Below are 24,185 nucleotides of genomic sequence, written 5' to 3'. Positions count from 1 at the left end.
TATCTCTACATCAACAGACCTGAGTCAAATGATGAGGTCATTAGCAGGACTCTGGAGAACCTGACTGTTCTTAGGAGGTGATTCAGCTGTTGGATTCAGGTTGTTGGATCAGGGAGACTCTAAGAGCTGCAGGACACCGGACCTCCAGGACCAGGATTGCCCACCCCTGCACTAGATTGTAAAATAAGAAGCTTTTCCCGTAGGAAATTATATGAGTACTGGCAGCTTTTATTTTGAAAAGTCGACAAATCCATTACGGAATAGCCGGTAACTTCCTGTTTCAGAATTATTATTTTTATTAAAATTTAATATGTTGCGAATGAAAATGCAAATTATCATCTTTACTGTTAAACATATTGAGTTCAGGGATTGTTGTTTTGAGTGTCAGTTCGGCATTTTAAAAGACAAGTTAACGGATCAGACCATTATAGTCTGTGAAGGGTTTTCCCACGTCGCGCTCTTTCTGTTCGGATTCCGTGGGAGAAGGTCTGAAGTTTTGCTTTCTGTGTTCGATTAATGTTTTTAAGCATAATAATTGACAATTTGATTATTGTTCTTGTAAAATAATGTGCTTTGGAGCACTTGAACTCTGTTAAATGCTGATCGGACTGAGTTAACAGCTATTTTGATGCTCTTATGCTAATGAGACATTGCTAATAAAAATGCTACATCCATGTGCTGAAAATAGTATTGTTTATGGTAAAACAGGCGCTGTGGAGCACTGTTCTGAAATAATATTTTCTGCTATTTGAATGCAGGTATGTTAAAAGTGCCTTCAGATCAGCTGTTGTCTGGCTATCATTTTCCCACAAGACACAACGCAGAATCAACTACACAAGCAAGAGAAAAACAACGACAATAATGGCTAACAGCAAAGCTAACAAGGCTCTGCTAACACAAAATATGGACAATATGCCAAAGGGACTAAAAACATGACGGTGCAAATCCCCAGGACCACACAAGGAGACAAAGGGAGACGAGCAGGTTGGTTCAAATGATTTTAGAAGCCGCTGAAAATCTACAGAAAATGATGCTGAACTTTGGAGAAGAAATGAAACGGAAAACGCTCTCCACTGCTAATATTGCGAAAGCGGTGGAGTTTAATAGCGCTGCAATTTAAGATTGTAAAAATAAAAACGATAAGATGGAAAATGAGGTCGAACAACTTAAAACCACAAATGCCGAGCTGACAAAAGTCCAAGAGTTTGAAAGAAAAGCGACAGAATCAGCACTAAAAAAGAAGATGGAATCTGCGCATTAACGGCTTAAAAGAGCAAAAGGAGGAAGACGCAAAACAGAAAGTCACGAATCTCATTAAGCAGATTAGGCCACAGCGGAAAGAGAAGATGGACATCATTCTGGACCCTGGACGCAGATTCTTGTCCAGCTTCCAGGTCGGATCTTCAGGGATGATCTCTGGTGATCCACTGAGCAGCAGGGAGCCCAGCATCCGTTTCTCTGAGGATCTCACCCAACAAGACCGGGAACAGCTGGGATAAAGGCTGGGTTCAAAGGTCAGCGACACAGAGTTACTCCTTAGAGACACAATAGATCTACACCACATTTCTGACTTCAGTTCAGAAGTTTTTGCTACTTACAGTTGAGTTTCTTCTCAGATAAAACTTTTTTCAAATCAGTTTTTATTTAATTTAATTAATTTTTATGTTTAACTTGAAAAGTGAACTTTTTTGGGCGTGCTGTTTGGTCTAAACCAGTGGTTTTCAAAGTGTGAGGCGCCTCCCCTAGGGGGCGCCAGAGCACTTTAGGGGAGGTGTGGTGCGAGGGAAAAAATATACGGGAAAAGAAGCTATCTGCTTGATTGTTACCTGTTAACAGTGACGGCCTTGGAGGGGGGCTCAAACCTTCATACTTTGAAAACTCCTGGTCTAAACAATGGAGAGATGAAACTTATTTCTGTCATGGCGCTTCAACACCAGCAGGGGTCGCTGTTCAGCGGGAGAACAGCGACCCCTGCTGGTGTTGAAGCGCCATGACAGAAATAAGTTTAAAGTAAAAACTTGATGGTTTTTACTTGACCATCAAGTAAAAATGGTCAGTGGTTATTGCTCACTGTTTGGATAACTTCATACTTATTTTGTATAAAATATATATGATTATAATAATCTAACCCAGAACAAATTACTGCGAGAAAAATTAACCCTAAATTTAGATAATCTAAAGTCATTTTACTCAACAAACAGTGTTAGAATCAAGATGAATTTTATAATAAATGGTTTTCTAAACATAACTCAAGTTACCCAAACAAAATATTTAACAATTTCTGCAATGAACAAATCTAGTTGGGGTGTGGCATCATCTTAATCCCAACTGTATAAAACATTCATGGTTTGGTTCAAATAGAAAATCAAGATTTGATCACTGGCTTATAACAAATAAATACTGAAGATTCAAATAACCCTGTTCAAAAATGGGAATTCCTGAAGTACAAGATCAGACAATTTTCTCTCATTCAGTTAACAAATTAAAAATGTGTTAATTCAAGTGTTAAAAGGAGAAAAAAACTCTCCTACGTTTATAACATGGAAAGAAGAAAACAACAAAATTCTATCAAATCCTTAGTAAGTATTAATAAACAATGAAAGATTAACATCAACACCATCAGATTTTTAAATTGTATAATAATTTATATTCCTCCAAATTCTCAGAACAAAAATCTCACACTTTTCTTAAACAAATTGAAATATTTATCCCTAAAATAGAAGATAATTACAAACAAACTTGTGTTAACAATATTACAATAAAAGAACTTTAAAATACTGTTAAACATTAAACAAAACACCAGAGGCCTCACATCTAAAGCCTCATATGTTACTGAAGTCGGCAGGTATAAAAATGAAAGTTTGCATAAATATACACAAACTTTTGACCTGCAGTGAAAATGTTCAGCAGCATCCAACTTTTTCTGTGGACAATAATAAACTACAAAGAGTCAAAACTAAATCCACTGAAATCTGATTCAGTTATTTAGAGCAGGAAGCATCAAACCCCAGGATTTATGATTTTAATATTTCAGTGTTTAAACGATGAAACTGAACCCGTTTATCCTCAGACAAGAAGCCAACAGAAAATACAGAAAATAGAAATAAAGGATGTGAAAACCTCAGTCCAACGTCAACAATCATGTTGCTCAGTTTGAGTCTCATAAAGATGAAACTCCTGGTCTGAATGAATCTATTTATTGTCCCTAAAGAGAAACCAGGGCTGATCAGACAGTTTGATTATTGATCAGGTGTGGAGACAATCACAGGTCCATCAGTAGCTGCATCCAGGTGAGCCGCTACCTGAGGAGAACATGGAGCCATTGATCAGAGATCAGATTGATCAGATTGATCTGCTGGTTTATCAGCGTTTAGATTCATCCAGACTGATCATCCTGGAGCTCTGAGCAGAACTTACAGCTGGACCGGTACCGGTACCGGACAGAAATCATCTGGACTCTGTAAATGTAACTTGTGCTCCTGATTCCTGGGTTCAGGATGAAGATTTAAATCCCGGCTGAACGCTCTGCTGCTCTGGAAGATCTTTAGGATTCTTTCTTTCATTGTTATTTGTTTTATTTCCTTTATTTAAGCAGCTGAACCCCGTTGTGACCTGGATCTCATTTTCAACAGGGACCTTCAATACACAGCAACCTGGTTACAAAATAAAACTAATTAATACATATGCACAAGTGTAAAACTATAGAAAACTGTTTAAAAGCAGTGACACTGTTTAATAGAATCTTGTTGACTGTTTTTAAGAAGAAATAAATCAGTTTTGACATCTTGAGTTCAGACTGGAGCTGATTACTGAAGGAGCTTCACACCCAATATTTGCTTCCCCTTTTCACTTTTCTAAATTTGTCCTACGTCGAGTTTGAGTGTCCAGATTTATTTACTGGAAACTTTTTTAATTTTTTATAAAAGTTTCCAGAATCAGAAACTCAGAGGTAAAATATTAAAAATCATATTATACCTACTACAATAAAAGACCCAAAGACCCCGATGATGAACAAAACCTTTGGACTTGGCGTTCCCTCGCCCGGTCGCGGGTCATCGGGGCCCCAGCCTGGAGGGGCCATGACGGCGAGCGCCTGGTGGCCGGGCTTTTACCCAGGGAGTCGGGCTGGGCTCAGGGGTTATTGTGCATTGACCCCTTTGTTTGACAATGTCTGCCGTCAAGCGGGCGCTGTACCGGTCCGTCGTGGTGAAGAGAGAGCTGAGCCACAAAGCGAAACTCTCGATTTACCGGTCGATCTACGTTCCCACCCTCATCTATGGTCATGAGCTTTGGGTCATGACCAAAAGAACCAGATCACGGATACAAGCGGCCGAAATGGGTTTTCTCCGTAGGGTGGCTGGGCTCTCCCTTAGAGAGAGAAGCTCAGTCATCCTGGAGGGACTCAGAGTAGAGCTGCTGCTCCTTCACATCGAGAGGAGCCAGTTGAGGAGCATCTGGTCAGGATGCCTCCTGGACGCCTTCCTGGTGAGGAGTTCATGTCCCACCAGGAGGAGGGGAAACCCAGGACACTCTGGAGGGACGATGTCTCTCTGCTGGCCTGGGAATGCCTTGAGATTCCTGGGAACGCCTTGAGATTCCTGGAGGAGCTGGAAGAAGAGACTGGAGAGGGAAGACTGGGCCTCCCTTCTGAAGCTGCTGACCCCACGACCCGACCAGGATAAGAGGAAGAAGATGGATGGATGAACCCTAACCTCTGACATGAACAGAAACTTTCCATAAGAAGGAAAGAAGAAAAAATACATCCAAACCATCTGGACTATTTCTGAGTTATTATCACGGGTAATAAATTATCTGACAGTTCAGTGTCTTGTTGGTCTGAATGCTTAAAGGGCCGTTTCCATCCCAACCTACACTAAGACATAAACATGCAGTGAATGAATCCATTTTCTATCAGTTTTTTGCACCAAAGAGTTAAGAAACACTGGGTTTCTTTAAATGTGTGTAACAGTTGTGAAAAGGATCACACAGGAATCAGGATCAGCGTTGGTTTATTCCTATAAGACAGTGAGGGACACTCAGCCTGGGTTTGGTTACACCGTCACAGCCCTGCAGCCCAACATACACATTTTGGAGGGAAAACTTTAGACAAACTTTATAAGGGTAACAAACACTTAAAGACAGTTAACATTATATTTTAATGCAGCACAAAAACAGAACTATTTTCAACGATATAAACATTATTAAGAGTGAGAGGTAGCATTAGCATGCATCTGACTGCTGCAGTACGTCACAGAACCCGGCTTTGTGCAACACTAATAACAGTCCTCCCAGAACAATATTTACAGTAGGAAACAAAAATAAAAGCAGTATAAAACAGAAATAGCCTGCCGCAGTGCAAAGGCGATAACAGACAGGTTAATTCAACAAAAAGATGTTTTGAGAAGGTTCATAAGAAAAATAACAAATAAAGACATAAAAGTAACTCAGTTATATGTGCATACATTTAAAATTCTAAATTGACAATTGTGACTGTATACAAAATAGACCAGCAAATATTACAGTAAGCTTATTACAAGGGAATGCAAAACAAAATGTTTCCCATGTCCCCTACAGGGCTCCGCAGGCTTTACAGACCTTAGCTCAGTTAGTTACATTTATCTATAAAGTCCCTGTAGTTTTCAAATAATTACGAAATAATAATTTTGTATTTGTTGTTCCAGAAAGCTGATCCATGATTCTACCGAACCTCTTCCGGTTCCAGAGGAAACCAGAAATCCTGACAGGAATCTGATCTGAATCACGTTTCATCACTAACTGCTGCTGTTTCCATCTCTGCCACCGGATGGCGCTGTGCTCTGACCGCACCGTGCCCCGCGGACACCACGTAACCATGGGCAACCTCAGCGCGTGCACACGTTTATCAGAACAAACTTTGGTTATTCGTACTTTCAAAATAAGAGGCTCTGGAACAGGATCGGGTTCTCATTACTTTTTAATGGGAATTGTTTGATTTTATATCAGCGTGACGTCACAAGCTGGAGGAAGTTGTTTGCTGTTGATCAGTTACGTGACTGAAATCTTGTTTATTCATTTTATTTCCCTCTCTGATCCAGAGAGCACGTGCTGCTAGAAGCGCTCATTACTTTTTTTATTAAACAATTTGAGCAAATGTACAATAACACGTGGCATGTACATAAACAGGTCAGGGGCTTATGAAGCGCTCATTACTGTTAACTTCCACTCTGAGGACGCTGGGATCAGAACCAGCCCATGTTTGGACTCTTATTTTCCTAAAACTCGGAGGTCAGCACACTTCCTGTTATGTCTGGCTGTCGGGGGAGCGTGACACAGCCGCCACCCCCGCCCCCTCCCAGACAGACGGTCTGCAGCATCACACGGAGACACACGCAGCTCAGCTCAGCCGGAGGAGCGCGCCGAGTCCCGGTGAGTGGCGCTGGCAGAGCCCGCTGGGGGCTGGAGGGGCTGGGGGGCAACTGTTGATACGACCGGATGAATGTCTTTTTACCCAGGTCTCTGTCTGTCTGTCCAGACTGTCTATCTGTCCAGACCGTCTGTCTCTCTGTCTGTCCAGACCGTCTGTCTGTCCAGACTGTCTATCTGTCCAGACCGTCTGTCTCTCTGTCTGTCCAGACCGTCTGTCTGTCCAGACTGTCTCTGTCTCCACTATAACAGGGAGACACCAGGTCATCAATAACTGTTGATCAGACTGATGAGGTCACTAATGGATGACATCACAGGATCAGATTCGGTTCCTCTGAAGACCAGGTGTGTCCTCCTGTCTGTCCAGTGTCTCTGTGTCTCTGAAGGGGACAATGAGGACGTTGATGTAACAGAGATGAAGCTTTAGCTCATCTGTTTCTGATCACCAGAGATCAATACCATCATTAGCAGCTTTCTGGGGGCCCCCAGGGGTCCTAGTGGCCCCGGGTTGTCTCCCTGCGTGTGACAGCGTGTTTATCTGTTTAGCCTCGTTGCGCCATGTTAGCTAATATTGTGAAGACCTTATCGGATGTCTGCCTGTCTTCTTCTGTCCAACTGTATTAGAAACGGTTGATGGAAACGGAAAAATTGAGGATAATTTTCTCCGTTTCACAAACAAGTTTTTAGATTTGTTTGATGCGGTTTTTGGATTTTTCCAAAAGGTTCTGATGTAGGGCATCCTCCCCTCCACTGGCAGCTCCGTGCCTTACCGGGGGAATCTAGCTAGCAACCTCTACTTCCTGAAGGCTCCAGCCATGTCAACATCTGATGAAGTTGCGCTTTGCTTTGCCTGGTTGATTCGCTCCAGTAGATGCTAACACGCCTAATTCACAGTTTCCTTTTTGTCACATTTTGGAAGTTTGCTCAGGATTTGAAAGCAGTTTTTTTTTCCATGCTAATGTTGCATTAGCATAAAAAGTACAACTTCAGAATGCTAGCGATATATTAGCCAACAGTTATGCTTTAGTCCTTTGCGACATGAATATTTGACATGCTGATATTGCGATACATGTGCGATGTGTGGTGTGACCAGTAGAGTCCAGCAGCTGTTCTCCAGCCTCCAGAAGGTCTCAGGATCCGGAGGTTTTCTTGTTGTGATTCGGTCTGGGGTTCCACAAGGTTTTGGTCTGGGTTCTTCTTTTTTTCAGGAACGTTTGGAGTAGTATCCAGATTAATTCCAGTAAAAGCGCCTGGATTGATGAAGACTATATTAATAATATTGAACAGAACAAACTTCTCTCCACTGCTGTCTCTTAGCCCCGCCCCCTCCCCATACTGAGCGGCCATGTCGGTGCTCGGCCCCGCCCCCAGCAGCGCCGACGCCTGCCTCAGCATCGTCCACAGCCTGATGTGCCACCGGCAGGGCGGCGAGAACGAGGGCTTCGCCAAACGTGCCATCGAGAGCCTGGTGAAGAAGCTGAAGGAGAAGAAGGACGAGCTGGACTCGCTCATCACCGCCGTCACGTCCAACGGCGTCCACCCCAGCAAGTGCGTCACCATCCAGAGGACGCTGGACGGGCGGCTGCAGGTAGGACTGGATTGGACCAGACTGAAACCACTGCAGCCAATCAGCATCCATGTCTGCTGGATGCTGATTGGCTGATCCAGGAGACAGGTAGTTTTAGTTTGAGTGGGGGAAGGGGATCTCAGCCAGAGATCCTCACAGCAGTGAGACCTCTCACTCTGATACAGAACACGTCTTTCTCTGCTGGCCCTCCTTTAGATAGGAACTGGGTCCATTCTGTTGGGAGTTCCTTTATGGTTCTGGTTGTGACCCAGAGGCGGTTCTGACTCAGCCAGGTGCTCCGTCTGCAGCTAATGATCATGTTGGGCTGCAGCAGACTGGGTGTGGCCCAGTCCAGCTGTCATTATCCCAGTAGAGCCACACCGGCTGGTTCTGGTCTGCAGCCTGACAGCCAGAACCGGCCCAGAACGTCTCCAGGTATCTCTGGAACCAGAACCAGATGGTTCCAGGAAGCATCAAGTCTGGTTCTGGTCCAATCTGGATTTGGGTCTCAGATGAAAAGATTCTGATCTGGTGTGGAGCGATTAACTGCTATCTGAAATAATCATCGACTAATTTAATAATCGATTAATTGTTAACTGGAATACAAGAGGCCATTTACAGTCAGAATGAAAACTGAACAATAAATAATAACATTTTGCATTTCAGATAGAAAACCTCCTTAATCTGTAAATCTGTTCAACCAGACATCTTCTAATGAATGAATGAATGAATGAATGAATGACCAGTCTATAACACACCTTATCCACTCAACCAGGTTTTGCTACAAATGTTAATTTCCACCTTTAGTCCTCAATACACAGTAATATTAAAATTAAAAATTTTAGCAGCTTCTCTTTCTGTAAAATGATCTCCTGTTAAGAACTTTTATTGATTGACTGATTCTTGATTAATAATCAGTAAATAATCTCCAGATTGTCCCTAACTTGAGCTGTTCACTGAATTAATTGTTTACATTTTATGTACTTGTAATATTTTGTAAAAGAAGCTTAAATGATTTAATAAAAAATCTGCAGAAAGTGAAAAATAGCGTTGAGCGGCAGCTCCAGTTCGGGTCGTTCCAGACTCCGGAGCGGATCAGAACCTCCCACTGATTCCTGGGATTCGGCTCCAACAAGCTGGAACTACGGATGCAAACAACCAATCAACTTACAATTAATGGTTTATTAGATTAAAATGGGTTCTAATCGATAGACTTTCATTCCATGCTGTAGTTAGGCCTCCAACCAGCAGAGGGCACTGCTGGTCATCCTGAAGCAGAAACAAAGATGGCAGCAAGGCCATTTCAGAACAGGAGAGAGAAAATGCTCTAGAAACTGAACAAACTCCTGAAGTTTCACTCAAATGTTGATCCAAGCTGCTCTCTCAACCAGAAACCCAAATCCAATTCAAATTCTCATCTGCCTACATCTCCCAGAATGCTGTGCAGTTCAGGATATATCTACTGATACTGATCAGTAGATATGCTGATTGCGATATAAATACTTATTGATTTTCTGTCCAGCTCTGCCGTTATGAAAAGAACGTCGTCTCGATGAGAAACGTCCTGGACCGATAAGATCAATCAACTATTGATGAAGTCATTAATCAATAACTGCCAACCCTACAAAACGGATCACCTTAACCCCGTCTGGTCCAGAACCGTCCAAGGAAAGGTTCTGGAGATGTACCAGCAGAACCAGAACCAGCTAAAGAGACCAGGCTCCAGACGTGCTGTTGGTTCTCCTGGTGTTGGTTCTGTTCAGAAGCCCGATCTGTGGCCCCGTCGGTGGCCCCGTCGGTGGCCCGGTCTGTGGCCCGGTCAGTTGCCCCCGTCGGTGGCCCGGTCAGTTGCCCCGTCTGTGGCCCGGTCGGTGGCCCCGTCGGTGGCCCCGTCTGTGGCCCCGTCGGTGGCCCGGTCAGTTGCCCCCGTCGGTGGCCCCGTCTGTGGCCCTGTCTGTGGTCTGGTTAGTGGCCCGGTGGTTTCCGTATTCCCAGAGACGCAGCAGCCTGGATCGTCTTGAGGAGGAGGAGGAGGAGGAAGGGCGGCTGGCTTGTTTTGTCTGAAACACAGGAAAGGGGCGGGACCAAGTGAAGCCAGACTGACTGAGAGAGAGAGAGTGTGTGTGTGTGTGTGTGTGTGTGCGCACGTTTGTTTGTAATACCTTGTGGGGACCATTTTCCTGACACCACGTTGTGGGGACCCGGAGACCGAAGTCCGGTCCCCACAAAGGGAAACGCTGTTTTGGGTTCAGGGGTCAGATTTAGGACTACGGTGTGAATTGAGTTTTGGTTGGTTAGGGTTAGGCTTTAGAAATGAATGGAAGTCATTGGAAAGTCCCTGCAAAGATAGCTGCGCAAATGTGTGTGTGTGTGTGTGTGTGTGTGTGTGTGTGTGTATGTGTGTCATACCACAGAGTTTCCACACTGTAAGAATCTCCAGCTGATTCAAGCTGAACTTTCCAAAGATCCTGATCCAGAATGAAGCAGTCCTGGTTCCCGTCCCGCCTGGTTAGCGAGCCTCATGCATCCAATCGGACCGTTCAGAACCAGATAATCACGACAATGATCCTGGAGTCTGGAGACGTTGAGTTTCCCTCCAGAGGATTTGTTTAGTCTGCAGCTGCCTGCCGCCCTTCACCTCCGACCAGAAACACTGCGACGCGGCAACACGCTGCGACGCGGCAACACGCTGCGACGCGGCAACACATGCATAATGGCAAAGATGGACATTGTCCTCAGGTCCCTGCTGACGGGGTCGGTAGTGGCAGGAGCAGCCTGAGGTCAGACATCAGGTCTTCCAAGGCGACAGCCCAATCTAAACATTGCTCTCTGATCTGTGGGTCTCACCTGTACAGGTAGCAGGCAGGAAGGGTTTCCCCCATGTGATCTACGCCCGGTTGTGGCGCTGGCCCGACCTGCACAAGAACGAGCTGAAGCACGCCAAGTTCTGCCGCTTTGCCTTCGACCTCAAGTACGACAGCGTGTGTGTGAACCCATACCACTACGAGAGGGTGGCAGCGCCCGCCTGCACAGGTAACACACTCCTGAACCAGAAGCAGAACTGGTTCTGGTCCAGAATGGAGCTGAGGCTGAGCAGTAGCCCCCCCTGCTATCTGGACCGGTTCTGACAGCCGTCCTCCTTCAGGTCCTCAGGCGGTGATCAAGGAGGAGTTCCTGCAGGACTGCCTGCAGCTGGACCTGCCCCCTCCCTCTGACCCGTACGCCCAGCCCCGGCCCCTCACCTTGTATCCCAGCATGCCTCTGTCTCCGCCAGGTGAGCGCCGCCACCACCCTACCGAGGTGTCCACGCCCCGCTACCCGGCGTCTCACTCTGCTCCGTCTCCTGCAGGACGGACATCCATGACGCCCACCGCTCTGGGCGCCACCGAGGCTCCAGAAAGCCCCGCCCTCCTGCAGGTGGCCCCGCCCATTCAGCCAGAGGGCCACACCTCACCCCCCCTGGCCCCACAGTCCGCCACGCCGGCTCCTGCCCAGCAGAGCCCCGAGTACAGTGGGACGCCCACACCTGGTACACCTGCTCACCTGTCCTGCTGCTCACCTGTGCTGCTGGACGGGTCTCTCACTCTGCTTTGTCTCTGCAGTCAGCTGGTCAGGTAACGGCCCTGCCCCCTACACACCTGCAGGACATCAGCACAGTGGGCGGAGCCACACTCAGCAAACACCGTTCCTTCATCATCATCAACACACACCCAACACTCACTTCTGTAAGACACCATGTGGACGAGGAAACTTTGAGCTAGTGGTTTGCAGTGGGAGCTACTGGGAGGCAGTGGAGGGTACTGGGTAGGGCTGGGAGGCCTTGGGGGTCACCGCCAGAGTTTTCTGTGGTACTGCGGTTGTTAGGTGCTACTGAGTGGTTCTGGGTTGGACGATAGTGCTGAGTCAGTGTTTGTACCTCCAGGGTCGCAGCATCACAGCACTCCTCCGTACCCACAACCGGTCTCCAACCATCCAGGTGAGACGATCTATTCTGAGCACCAACATGTCTCTGTGGATGTCCTCTGTCTATTCATGTCGCTGCGTCCATTCTCAGGTCCAGAGTTCTGGTGCTCCATCTCCTACTTTGAGCTGGATGTTCAGGTCGGGGAGATGTTCAAGGTCCAGTCCAGCTGTCCCCTGGTGACGGTGGACGGCTATGTGGATCCTTCAGGCGGGGATCGGTTCTGTCTGGGACAGCTGAGCAATGTCCACCGGACTGCAGCCAGCCACCGGGCCAGGTTAAAGCCCTTCCAGCAGGTCCAACCAGTCAGTTCAGCTTAGACCAGTTCAGACCAGTTTGGATCAGACTGTTTGATCCCAGTAAAAAACATTTCAGACCAGTTTAAGTCGGTAGGGCAGGCAAGGGCGCTGCTTGCCAGAACTCACCTGTCTCTTCCTGCAGGCTCCATATTGGGCGGGGCGTCCAGCTCGAATGTCGGGGGGAGGGGGACGTCTGGATGCGTTGCCTTAGCGACCACTCCGTCTTCGTCCAGAGTTACTACCTGGACCGTGAGGCTGGCCGAGCGCCAGGTGACGGGGTTCACAAGATCTACCCTGGAGCTTACATCAAGGTCCATCGCCAGTCACTTCCTGTTTCACTTTCATCACTTCCTGTTTTCTTTCACCAGTGGTCTGCCTGCTCCCTGATTGGCTCTCTTCACTGTCACGCCTTACTAAACAACAACCAACACTTGAACCCAATCTCATCTCACCTGTCTGTCCGTGTCACCTGTGTCCACAGGTGTTTGACCTACGCCAGTGCCACAGGCAGATGCAGACGCAGGCGGCGGCGGCGCAGGCGGCAGCAGAGACGCAGGCGGCTGCGGTTGTCGGGGCGATGCCAGGACCCCACAGCGTGGGAGGAATTGCACCTGCACTCAGTGAGTGTCACCTGTCTGCACCTGAACGCCTCATTAATAATGCAGCTCTAACTGGGTGTTAGCAGGTTTCTGTGTGTGTGTAAGGGTGTGTTTGGCTCCGCCCCCAGGTGTGTGCTCTGCAGCAGGTCCAGGTGTAGATGACCTGCGCAGGCTGTGCATCGTGAGGCTAAGCTTTGTCAAAGGCTGGGGGTGCGACTACCCGAGGCAGAGCATCAAGGACACCCCCTGCTGGATGGAGGTGCACCTGCACCGGGCGCTGCAGCTGCTCGACCAGGTGCTGCACACGCTGCCACCTCGAGAGCACGCCCTCTGACCTGAACACACTTGACTACTGTCGCCCCGACAACCTCCATTCCTCTGAGAGATGCAGAACTACGGCTTCGTTTCCATGGTAACAACCTCCAAGGGTCAGTCCAGGCAGAGATCTGGGATCAGAATCAGGAAGACTGACTTCAGATCAGCTGAAACCAAAAACCATAAAGTTCATCTATTTATTTCTATTGATTATCTACCAAAGATTCATTTCTAACTGATGACATCATTTCCTGTTTAGGTTGTTTATGCAACCATGTTTTTTTTCTTTTTACAGCTTTTATCCCATTTTAATTGTTTTCTACAGAAAACTTCTATAACTGTAGCTGCTGCTGCCTGTTTTCATTACAATAAACATTCCTGTCCTGCATTCTGCTGTCCTGTCTGAAGGTGGTGCTACAGACTCAAATATACCTCGACATGCACTAGTGCGCACACTGCAAACCATCTTAGCACTACAAGCCAGAAGAAGCAACTATGAGCTTTAACACTAGGAATTCTTCAAAATTCAAAATGGCTGCATCGTGAGGCTCAGCCTTTAGAGGTCGTCGAACAAACACACCATTCTCATCATGGTGTTTGTTTTCCAAACTAATGGGAAAGCTGAAATTACAACTGGGAAATTGAGAGGCTGCTGTGCAGCCCTGACTTCAGTATCCAACATGGCTGCCTCCCAAAGTTAAAACATAAAAGTTGAAGATCTTAAATTTTAGCCATTCTGACACTTTTTGTATTATTTAACACATAAAATGGAGAAAAAAATACACCATTATGATATTTAATAATTAACAATTTGCTGTGGTTTTGAGGCTCAAACCCAAGTTTATTCCCAGATCCAAGACCTGGAATCCCAGATTGAAGAAAAATACAATGCTGGGAACTATTTTAGCATCAGTAGCTATCCCATTAGCAGAGTTTTTTAAAGTACTGGATTGAATTCCCATTTTCTTCAGCTGGTTTCTGTGTTTTTACTGGTCACTTTATTTAGAATAGAATAGAATAGAAGTACTTTATTCATCCCAGCAGGGAAATTACTTCGCAGTTGCAGCACAAAGACAAGACACAGTAACAACTAGTTGTAGATAAAATAAAATAAAATATAAAATGCAACTTAAGAGCAGTCCTTACAGAGATTAAAAAATGCAGATATATAAATGTAATATATGTACAGCAAGTGCCACAGTGCAGTTGTGAAAAATTGGGCTGATTAGTGCAGAACAATGATTTATCTTTTATTGTACAGTGAGATTTCATGTGGCAGGAAGGATTTCCTGTATCAGTCTCTACGACAGCAGAGCTGCAGCAGTCTATGTGAGAAGGTTCTCCTCTGTCTGTCCACTATGTGGTGGAGAGGGTTCTGTTTATTGTCCATGATAGACAGAACCTTCTTCAGTGTCCTCCTCTCCACCACAGTTTCCAGGGACTCCAGTCTTAGTCCCAGTACAGAACCAGCTTTCCTGATGATTCTGTCCAGTCTAATAGAGTCGCTGGCTCTGATGCAGCTTCCCCAACACACAGCAGCAAAGAAGATGGCAGCAGCAACAACACTGTGGTAGAAGGTCTCCAACATCTTGCTGCACACATTGAAGGATCTCAGCATCCTTAGACAATAGAGTCTGCTCATCCCCTTCTTGCACACAGCGTCAGTGTTAGATGCCCAGTCCAGTTTGTTGCCGATTACAACTCCCAGGGATTTGTAGTCCTCCACCTCCTCCACCACTTCACCTTTGACCTTCAGTGGCTGTGCAGGTGTCTTCTTCCTTCTGAAGTCAATCACCATCTCTCTGGTCTTACTAATGTTGAGCCTCAGGTGATTCTGCTCAGACCACTCCACTAAGTCGTCCACCAGTGTCCTGTACTGCCCCTGCTCTCCATCCCTAATCCACCCGACAACAGCTGAGTCATCAGAGAACTTCTGTAGGTGACATGACTCAGAGTTGTACTGGAAATCAGTGGTGTACAAGGTGAAGAGAAAGGGAGAAAGCACAGTTCCCTGTGGAGCTCCTACGTCACTGATCACCCCATCAGACAGGACACTGCCCAGACGGACAAACTGTGGCCTGCTTGTCAAGTAGTCAGTAACCCAGGAGATCACTGAGTCGTTGACACACATCCCCCGCAGCTTCTCACCCAGTAGCAGGTCTGGATGGTGTTGAAGGCACTGGAGAAATCAAAGAATGTGATTCTCTCAGTGTCTCCTCCACCATCCAGGTGCGAAAGGGCTCGTTGCAGCAGGAAGATGACGGCATCGTCAACTCCTAAGTGGGGCTGGTAGGCAAATTGCAGGGGGTCTAGAAACGTCCTCACCTGAGGCCTCAGCTGGGCCAGGACCAGTCTCTCCATGACCTTCATCACATGAGATGTGAAAGCAACTGGTCTGTAGTCCTCTGGGTCGGATGGCCTTGGCTTCTTGGGAACAGGAACCACATGTGATGTCTTCCACCGCAGCGGGACTCTCTCCAGTCTCAAGCTCAGGTTGAACATGTGTGCCAGTGCAGGGGACAGCTGGCCAGAGCAGGTCTTCAGGATCCGTGGTGTGATGCCATCAGGTCCTGCAGCCTTCCCCTGGTGTAGTCGCTCCAACTGTCTCTTAACCTGGCCTGTAGTCACCGTTAGCTGGGGGTAGGTGTTGTCTGCAGTGGGGATGGGGAAGGAAGGAAGGGATGGGGGGCTGAAGGAGAGGTGGTGTGCAGGAGAATGCCGGTAGGTGGGTTGAGCAACTTGGGGCAGTTTGGATGTGTGAGGGGATGGTGGTGGAAGGGGAGTAGCAGGAGGTGAGCTAAACCTGTTGAAAAACTGGTTAAACTGGTTTGCTCTGTCCAGGCTCCCAGATGTCTGTGTGTCCTTCCCCTTCATCCCAGTGATGTGCTTCATTCCATTCCACACATTTCTCACACTGTTCTGCTCGAGTTTGGACTCAAGCTTCTGCCTGTAGTTGTCCTTGCATGTCCTCAGTGTCTCTCTGAGTTCACGCTGGACTCTCCTCTGCTCCTCCTTGTCTCCAGACCTGAAAGCCATCTTCTTTTTGTTTAGAAGTGCCTTCAGGTCACTGGTAATCCAGGGTTTGTTGTTGGAGAAGTAGCGCACGGTCCGGGCTGGCATGACAGTGTCCTCTCAGAATCTGATATAGTCCGTGATGCAGTCAGACATGTTGTCGATGTCCTCCCCATGAGGCCCACAGAGCACATCCCAGTCCGTTGACCCAAAGCAGTCCTGCAGTGCCTCAGCTGCCTCCTGTGTCCACCTCCTCACCGTCCTGGTGCGCACAGGCTGCCTACTCACTAGAGGGACTTGGGAGTCATCCTTACCAAGATGTGGTCCGACCTGCCAAGGGGGGGGCAGGGCTGTGGCGCTGTATGCATCTTTGGCATTAGCATACAGGAGATCCAGCATTTTATTTTCCCTCGTGGGACAATCAACATACTGCTGGAAGTTATGTAGAGTTTTGTCCAGTAAGGCATGGTTAAAGTCACCTGTGATGACCATGAAGGCGTCCGGGTGTTGAGTCTGGAGTTTGGCTACGGTAGAGCTGATGACTTCACAGGCCACCGCTGCATCAGCTGATGGGGGAATGTAAACAGCGATCAAAATGGCGGACGTAAACTCCCTCGGTAAATAATACGGCCGCATTCCCACTGCCAGAAGTTCAATGTCCGGGCTACAGATCTGTTCCTTCACGTTAACATGACCGGGATTACACCACCTCTCACTCACATAAAGTGAAATCCCACCTCCCTTCTTCTTCCGACTCTTGGAAGAGTCCCTGTCACCCCGCACCAAGGAAAATCCAGGGACCTCCACGCTGTAGTCCGGAATAAGCGAGTGCAGCCAGGTTTCCGTGAAGCAGATTCTTTTAAGCACAGATCCTTAATCGGTTACAGCAAAATATATACAGATTAACACACACGACGGGAGCTGCGTCTGCAATCAGCCAGCTGTGCCGGCTACTTGCAAATTTCTTATTTTCCTTATGTTTTGAAGCATGCTACGCTCAACTTTAATTTGATCTTTGTTTTATGTTTTTGATGGTATATAAATGCAGAAATGTCCAGATCTGATCTGGTTAAAGGAGCTTCGAGCAGATGATATACGTTTCAAATTACTCCAGGGGCTGTTGTCATGGTGTACAGGGGTTTTATGAATGCAAGTTTGTTAGTAAATATGGCGTCTATCAGGACAATTCTTCGCGCCTACAGAGTTTAAATGTTTCATTCTCGCCTTCTCGTTGGTCATAGTGAAGTCCCGCCTTTATAGTTTCCACCAGTTACTGATAAAACATCCACACGGTGCCTTACGACGGAGGGGCTCGTGGAACGTCGGATCTTTGAACCAATGAGAGGATGAGTTTATTGAATGTATGAATATTCATGGACTAGTGGGCGTGGTCTGATGGTGGGGGTCGGGCAGCAGCGAACATGGAGGTTTAATCGTCGTCTAATGGCCGCTGAGGAAGGAGAGCTTTGCTGAATTGCTTTTAGTTTATCGTTTCTAAGTTAAACTTTTTATCCACTTTATTCGGCCTTCATCATGGAGATGAAGAAGAGAATCAGCCTGGAGCTGAGGAACCGGAGTCCTGCAGAGGTTTGTGATAAAAATACAGGTGAATTACTTTGTAATTCCCAGAACAAGCAGCCAAAGGATGCAATCCGACATGATGGAAAGGTTCCGCGGGAAACAGGCGTCGCTTCCTCCGCTGTTAGCGCGGAAGCAGTGGTTAGAAACCCGGCGCCGCGGCGGACCTGGAGCTCGGAGGGGGGCTCGAGTCTCCGCTGCGGTTCTCGCTCCGGTCTCCGTGGACTCCGCCGCGTGCAGAGGCTTTCGCTGACTTCTCGTGCGGTGGAAGGGGCGCCTCGCGTGAGCCGAGTTCAACTGCGAGCTAACAGGCAAACCACCGAGATTCCGGTGCGTTTCCGAGCGGCTGGAAGCTCCCCCGGGCGGAGTGCTGGCACCGAGGCTCGGTGGTTCAGAGAAAACCAGCCTGGATGGGTTAAGCCGTTCGGTTAAAGGCCGCTGTTAGGAGCTCGAACTGAAACTCTCATTGTAACCTTCAGAGTTAAACAGTTGGATATTATTGACACTAATGGCGCATTAGACCAGACTCCATGTTCAAAACCTTAACTGATATTTTGCTGGGTATAAACTCGGACTTCGTCTTGAATTCGGGTCGTAAAAGTGCTGAAACGTGTTTCCAGGTGTTTCGGATCAGTTCGGCCCAGTTTTAATCCACCATGAGCAGTTTCTCTTAGTTTTTGAATCTTTTTAGTCCGCCGTTCGCGCCCACCATGCTGCTGCCGCCCACCCTCCGGAGAACAGTTGGATTGTGGCGGATTTTAACGAACCGAGTTCAGAGAAACCTGGGGCCGTTTGTTCCCAGACACCCAGATGGTGTTTCCTGGCTGCGGGGTGCTTGCTTGTCCTCTCACCGCCTCAGAGCTGCTGGTGGTCGGTGTCCGAGCGGGACAGAGCGGCGGTCAGGACGCTGGATGGATGGAGGAAACCAGCTTCAGTCATTTTACCTACAGAAACATGTTTGGATTTTAAAGCTTTATCTCAGTTTTCAACACATTAATTAGAAAATGAAACTAAAATCAGATTTCAGAGAGCGAATTAACAGAGCGAATAATTTTACCTATTAATGTCAAATATTTGTAATTATAACTGATTCTGATATAAACTAATATATATTTATTTTAATAGCTGATGTTTAACTGACAGAAATACTCCTAGTTATGAACGAACAGCTGACAGATCCAGCCTGGTTTCAGGGTAGATTTCACCTCTTCTGTCCAGTTTTAACCCATTTTATTCATTCATTGCTAAAAAAGACAAAACTGTCTCACCAGCTGATCAGAACAGTTCATCATCATTTAAATCTCTTTCTGGTGAGTCAAAGCTACAAACCTGGACCGGTTCTGTTCTCTGGACCAGGAACGAAGCCATGACTTCAGGTCAGTCTGCCATTCCTGGCCTTTAACGTTTCCGTGTTGAAGCTGGTCGACTTTCAGATAACAGTGACCCGGTTCTCAGGTCCAGTTCACACCTGAGTGATCCGACCAGTTACCTGCTCAGATCAGCATCTCCACTTCAAACAGACTGAGTTTTTCCCTGAGTTATTGAAGATGTGTCTCTAAATGACTGTCCAGATTTCCTGCTGTTTTAACACCATAATCTGAGTTCATACCCAATTTTACAAAACATAATTTTTGCTGTCAGATGTTAAATTACTTAATAATGATCAAGTTGAACATTGCAGCCATCATTAATGTAAATTTAGCTGTGATGCTAATTAGTGACACCAGGCAGTGAAAAGCTGCTCAGCCTCAGAATGACTCATTTTTAAAGTCTTGAGCAAAAACAGCATCAATAAAATACACAAACTATGTTTTTGAACAACCATTCCTTTTTGCATCATTATGTTTCAGATATAATTAAATACTTCACAATTCCATTGCTGTTCAGTCCCATGAGGTCCATGTCCTCTTTGTTACATAAAAATAGCTTAAAATTGAGTGTTAACATATATATTTATATATTTCTTGGAATCTAAAGAAATCATTTGATTATAAGTTGGATTCTCAGAATTAATGCACATAAATTACTCTGTTTTATTTGCGATTATTCCTCAATAATACCAGTATCTCATTGAACTGGGTGTCGCTAAAAATGTTCAAACCAAAATTAGAATTAACTTTCAGAATTATCACAAATTATTTATTTTAATGTATCTCAAAGATATTAGTCAACATAAATATATATTTATATATATAATATATAATTCATTCAGGGTTAAGATTATTTATCAGCCAATTTCTGACTTCAGGTTCCATGCAGCAGCTGTAGTTCACACTCTGACCTCTAGATGGCATCCAAGCGCTTCTAATAGCCCCCTCAGCATGAGAGGAAGATGAATCGGGTGGAGCTGTAGAAACGAAAATACTGATCAGCAGGTTGGATGCTTGGGTTGGAGACTAGTTGATCCTGCTGACTGTTCTGGCCCGGTCCTTGGCTGTGGCCCTGCCAGCGGTTCTGACCCAGTCCAGCTGTCTCCAGGTGAGGGAGCTGGTGGTGGACAGCTGCCGCTCGGCGGACGGGGAGGTGGAGGGCGTGACGGAGGAGTTCTCTGCGCTGGAGGTCCTCAGCATGGTGAACGTCGGTCTCGGCTCGCTGGCCAAGCTGCCGGTGCTGCCCAAGCTCAGGAAGGTGGGTCCCGTTCCAGAGGGTTCTGGTACCGCTCCGACCCGGACTCTGACAGGGACTGTGTGTTTCAGCTGGAGGTGAGCGATAACTCCATCTCTGGAGGTCTGGACGCGCTGGCGGAGAAATGCCCCAACCTGAGCTACCTGAACCTGAGCGGCAACCACATCAAGGAGCTGAGCAGCCTGCAGCCGCTGGTAGGTTCCGACCCGGCTGCTGGAAGGTTCTGACCCGGCCGCTGGAAGGTTCCGACCCGGCTGCCGCCGGGTTCCGGTTCTAAGTGATTCAGATGTTTGCAGTAAAGTTCTGGCCGGGTTCTGTTTGGGGGGTCATGTGTGCTGCTGTGACTGTGTGCGGTTCTGTTGGACCACCTGACCCGGCCTGCCTCCCTGCAGCAGAACCTGAAGAACCTGAAGAGTTTGGACCTGTACAGCTGCGGCGTGACGGCGGCCGATGGTTACCGGGACGCCGTGTTCCGCCTGCTGCCGCAGGTCGTCTACCTGGACGGCTTCGACCCGGACGACAACGAGGTGCCCGAGTCCAACGGTGAGTTCTGGTTCCGGTCCGGTCCGGTGCTTCTGGTTCTGTGTGTGACGCCGCGCTGTTCTGTCCCAGATGAGGATGATGAAGCTGGACCGCCTGGAGACGAGGATGAAGATGAAGATGAGGAGGAAGGTTCTGAGGTGGGGCTGTCCTACCTGATGAAGGAGGGAATCCAGGTGAGTCTGTGACGTCACACTCACCAGCAGGGGGCGCTGCAGCTAACGCTAACACTGCTTGTCTTTCAGGACGAGGAAGATGATGGAGACTATGTGGAGGAAGAGGAAGATGATGAGGAGGAGGAGGAAGACGGAGGTGGGTCTAAAGTAAAGATGTTCCGGTTCTGGTTCTGGTTCCGGTTCTGGTTCTGCTCAGCCTCTCCGTCTGAACGCTGTGGTTTCTTCCTCAGAGGATGATGATGCTCCGGCTCAGGGAGAGAAGAGGAAGAGGGACGCAGACGATGAAGGTGACGATGATGATGACGAGTAGAGGAGACACCTGGCCCCGCCCCTACTTATTGACCCCTCCCCCTGCTGGGCGTGGCCTCGGAGACGTGGAGGAGCAGGAAGCCCTGTTACCATGGTGATGATGAAGATCCTCCAGTTTTAATCATGAACAGAACCAGAACCATCACTGGTTCTGACCCGGATCAGAACCAGCATCGGTTCTGCTCCAGTGGTCCGGTTCAATCAGCCTGACCTCCCAGTGGGAGACTCCATTACCCATGATGCCCAGCGCCTCCTGCAGCGCTGCGCTCTGATTGGACGCCTCTCTGTGACTCTATCTGACTGTTCCTGTTGGCCCCGCCCCCAGCCCCGCCCCTCCCTGTGTAAATAGACGTGGCAGTCCTGTAGGTTCTGGTGTTGTCTCGACTTCTTTGACCCGATTTTATTTTTTTATTCCTGTCTTGACCTGATGGTGGCGCTGTAACCGCAGAGAGTTTTTGAATAAAACCACTGAAACCAAACCGGCATGAAGCTTCTCATCCATCAGAACCAGAACCCGGTTCTGACACCTGTTGCCATGGTGATTAGAGCAGGTACCGTTGGGGTCTTTAATCACTGGATTTATCTCTGCTACTCATGAGGCATTGAACCACTTGAGCCAACTGGTTTGAGAAAGGGTTCATTTCTTGAAGCTTCATGTGCACACGACACCACCTACTGGCCAGGTGTATAATCACAGCCAGCTGTATCTTAACGTGTGATGCTTTGAATTTTTGTCTATTATGGTTCTTGGGAATGACTTCACAAAAGGTGAAGAAAAAAAGACAAAGAGAGAGAGAAAAAAATATATATATATACAAAAAAAATCCTATCCTGTCCCACAGCTATCTTAAAAATCCTAAAATAAAAGTTAAGAACTTTAAAACTAACTAACCAATCCTATTTGTAATAGTGAGATTATTAGTAAAAAGCTCAAATTAAATAAATAACCCAATTACAAGTCCTGAAATAATAAAGTCTAAAATCATTAAATATTAATCCCAGAAAAATAAATAAATAAAAAAAATAAATAAAGGAGGAAGGGAAACAAAATCATTTAGATCAATACCTTGTTTATTCCAGAGCAAATCTGCTTATGATGTGTGACGATGGTATTGGAGTTCAAGGTAACTCGAGTTAAATCAGGTGGTGAAAACTCACGTATCCTTAATATTAGAATTAAAATTAAAAATAGGATACAGGATAGGATTTTCTCTTTTTTCCTTTCTCTGTTTCTCTCTCTCTCTTTGCCTCTGTGTATTTTTCTCTCCCTCTTTCTGTATCTGTGTGTCTCTCTGTCTCTTTATATATATATTTTTATATATATTTGTCTCTGAGTCTCTTTCTTTCTCTCTGTATCTGTTCCCCCCTCCTCTCTCTCTACCTTTTCTCTCCCTTGGGTCCAACCAGAGGACGAGGAGTTGTGGACGACGTGCGGCGGTTATTCTCCCTACCTGTCTCAAACTAAATAACCATTATCCAAACTCTGCTATCCAAACTATCAAAACTCTATCCACTGTCTCAACTGACCGCAACTCGCCTACAACAACCCACATTTTGAATGGAGCCTGTGGGGTTTCTAAACCCCGCGACAAAATCTGAGCCACTTCCCGAAGCAGTCACGTGGTACAGCCGGGCAGCGAGGCTTCGGACGTCATTGTTTTCGGCTCCTCCCCTAAATGAAGCAAGCCTCGATACGCGCTTTACAGAAACGCCCCCTCCATTACTGACACACGCCTCGAAGCCTCGGCTCATCACGTAACATCACTACTGCTACATCTTTTCTCCTTCCACTCAACTTTCCAGTAGTGTTGTAGTAAACCCTGAGGACAGCTAGCGCCGTTAGCTGTTCAGTCATTAAAATCCACTTTTATGGGTTCTGAGGCAGAAACTGGACCCAGTTTGATGCTTCTCGTCTAAACATTCATAATTTAAAGTTCAACTTTTTCTCCTTCCAGTTGATTATCAAACTGCTGCAGTTCCACGGTTTCTCCTGCAGAGGGCGGCGCTGTGCCACTATTCCATAGCGTTGCCATGACGACCTGGCTCTCAGGCGTTCTGGTCCTTAGGCTGATCATTAGGAAATAATAGCAGTTTATTTCTAAATTGGTCGATCACATGACCTGCTGGTCACATGACTTCCTGGTTTCACATCAGCTCCCTGCAAGGCCACACACACACACACACACACACACACACACTTCACAGAGGAGACGAAGCTTCCTGTTCTCCTTATAAGGACGAAAGAGACTTAGGCACACAGAAGCACAGAGGGAGTTTTCAGACACCGGCCCTTTAATAGTGCCCTGTCGCACCGTTGCCATGACGTTGAACAAGGTTCTGGTCTGGTTCCATCAGGAGCACCCAGAACCAGAACATCACAGCTCGGTACAGTGGTGGCAGAGTTATGCTGTGGGTTGGCTCTTCAATCTGGGCTTTGCTGAGATGCTGCGTGGAGGTCAAAGGTCATCCAGGCTGTTGGTGAGAGTGCAGCGTCTGTCCCAGTTTGACCAGCTAAATGTCCCAACAAACAAATCAGCTGCACCTGTGACCTCAAGTCGCCGGCGTCATGGAAACGGACATTAAGGAGTTTGCATTCAGTTTGAATACCACCGGGTCCAGAGTGGAGCTGAGAAACCAACAGGACCAGTTTAAACCAGTTTAAAGTGACCCAGTTCTGAACTGGTGCAGCTCAGGCTGCGTTCACATTCCAGAATTTGATCGAATTTAAACTTTGTTTAGGACTAAAAGTCTGAACCAGTTCAGATCCAGTGTGACCTAAACTGGTTTCAGACTGGAGATTAG

At 47.0% G+C, this 24,185-nt stretch overlaps 3 protein-coding genes across 7 annotated transcripts; 2 read left to right on the top strand and 1 right to left on the bottom strand.

Annotated features, from left to right (window-relative positions):
• Positions 1 to 440: 440 nt before the first annotated feature.
• Positions 441 to 13,531, top strand: LOC122830878 (mothers against decapentaplegic homolog 4-like). Of its 2 annotated transcripts, XM_044116616.1 has the most exons (13): positions 441 to 486; positions 759 to 1,514; positions 5,682 to 6,405; positions 7,720 to 7,990; positions 10,825 to 11,002; positions 11,115 to 11,243; positions 11,319 to 11,498; positions 11,572 to 11,694; positions 11,892 to 11,945; positions 12,024 to 12,207; positions 12,372 to 12,540; positions 12,711 to 12,849; positions 12,957 to 13,531. In XM_044116616.1, exons 4-13 carry the CDS (start codon positions 7,748 to 7,750, stop codon positions 13,160 to 13,162), a joined length of 1,605 nt encoding a protein of 534 aa, XP_043972551.1. In that variant the 5' UTR covers positions 441 to 486; positions 759 to 1,514; positions 5,682 to 6,405; positions 7,720 to 7,747; the 3' UTR covers positions 13,163 to 13,531. The 2 variants fall into 2 exon arrangements, with proteins under 2 accessions (XP_043972551.1, XP_043972552.1); XM_044116617.1 differs by lacking the exon at positions 5,682 to 6,405.
• LOC122830880 (testis-expressed protein 29-like) lies at positions 8,878 to 12,734 on the bottom strand. Of its 2 annotated transcripts, none has more exons than XR_006370609.1 (2): positions 12,682 to 12,734; positions 8,878 to 10,029 (listed from the first exon to the last, which is right to left on the bottom strand). XR_006370609.1 is itself a non-coding variant. In XM_044116622.1 (2 exons), exons 1-2 carry the CDS (start codon positions 12,376 to 12,378, stop codon positions 9,789 to 9,791), a joined length of 264 nt encoding a protein of 87 aa, XP_043972557.1. In that variant the 5' UTR covers positions 12,379 to 12,413; the 3' UTR covers positions 8,878 to 9,788. The 2 variants fall into 2 exon arrangements, 1 of the variants encoding a protein (XP_043972557.1); XM_044116622.1 differs by lacking the exon at positions 12,682 to 12,734 and adding an exon at positions 12,356 to 12,413.
• Positions 13,532 to 17,542: 4,011 nt separating the features above from the next.
• LOC122830879 (acidic leucine-rich nuclear phosphoprotein 32 family member E-like) lies at positions 17,543 to 21,862 on the top strand. Of its 3 annotated transcripts, none has more exons than XM_044116620.1 (7): positions 17,543 to 17,742; positions 20,212 to 20,361; positions 20,430 to 20,552; positions 20,751 to 20,901; positions 20,971 to 21,074; positions 21,144 to 21,210; positions 21,305 to 21,862. In XM_044116620.1, exons 1-7 carry the CDS (start codon positions 17,689 to 17,691, stop codon positions 21,382 to 21,384), a joined length of 729 nt encoding a protein of 242 aa, XP_043972555.1. In that variant the 5' UTR covers positions 17,543 to 17,688; the 3' UTR covers positions 21,385 to 21,862. The 3 variants fall into 3 exon arrangements, with proteins under 3 accessions (XP_043972555.1, XP_043972556.1, XP_043972554.1); XM_044116621.1 differs by having other exon boundaries at positions 17,550 to 17,742; positions 20,754 to 20,901; XM_044116619.1 differs by having other exon boundaries at positions 17,557 to 17,742; positions 20,751 to 21,074.
• Positions 21,863 to 24,185: the final 2,323 nt, after the last annotated feature.

Source organism: Gambusia affinis, linkage group LG05 (genome assembly GCF_019740435.1).
Source record: "Gambusia affinis linkage group LG05, SWU_Gaff_1.0, whole genome shotgun sequence".
Classification (NCBI taxonomy): Eukaryota; Metazoa; Chordata; class Actinopteri; order Cyprinodontiformes; family Poeciliidae; genus Gambusia; species Gambusia affinis.
Note: the sequence above shows the minus strand (reverse complement) of the source record. Positions and strands in the feature narration are given on the sequence as shown.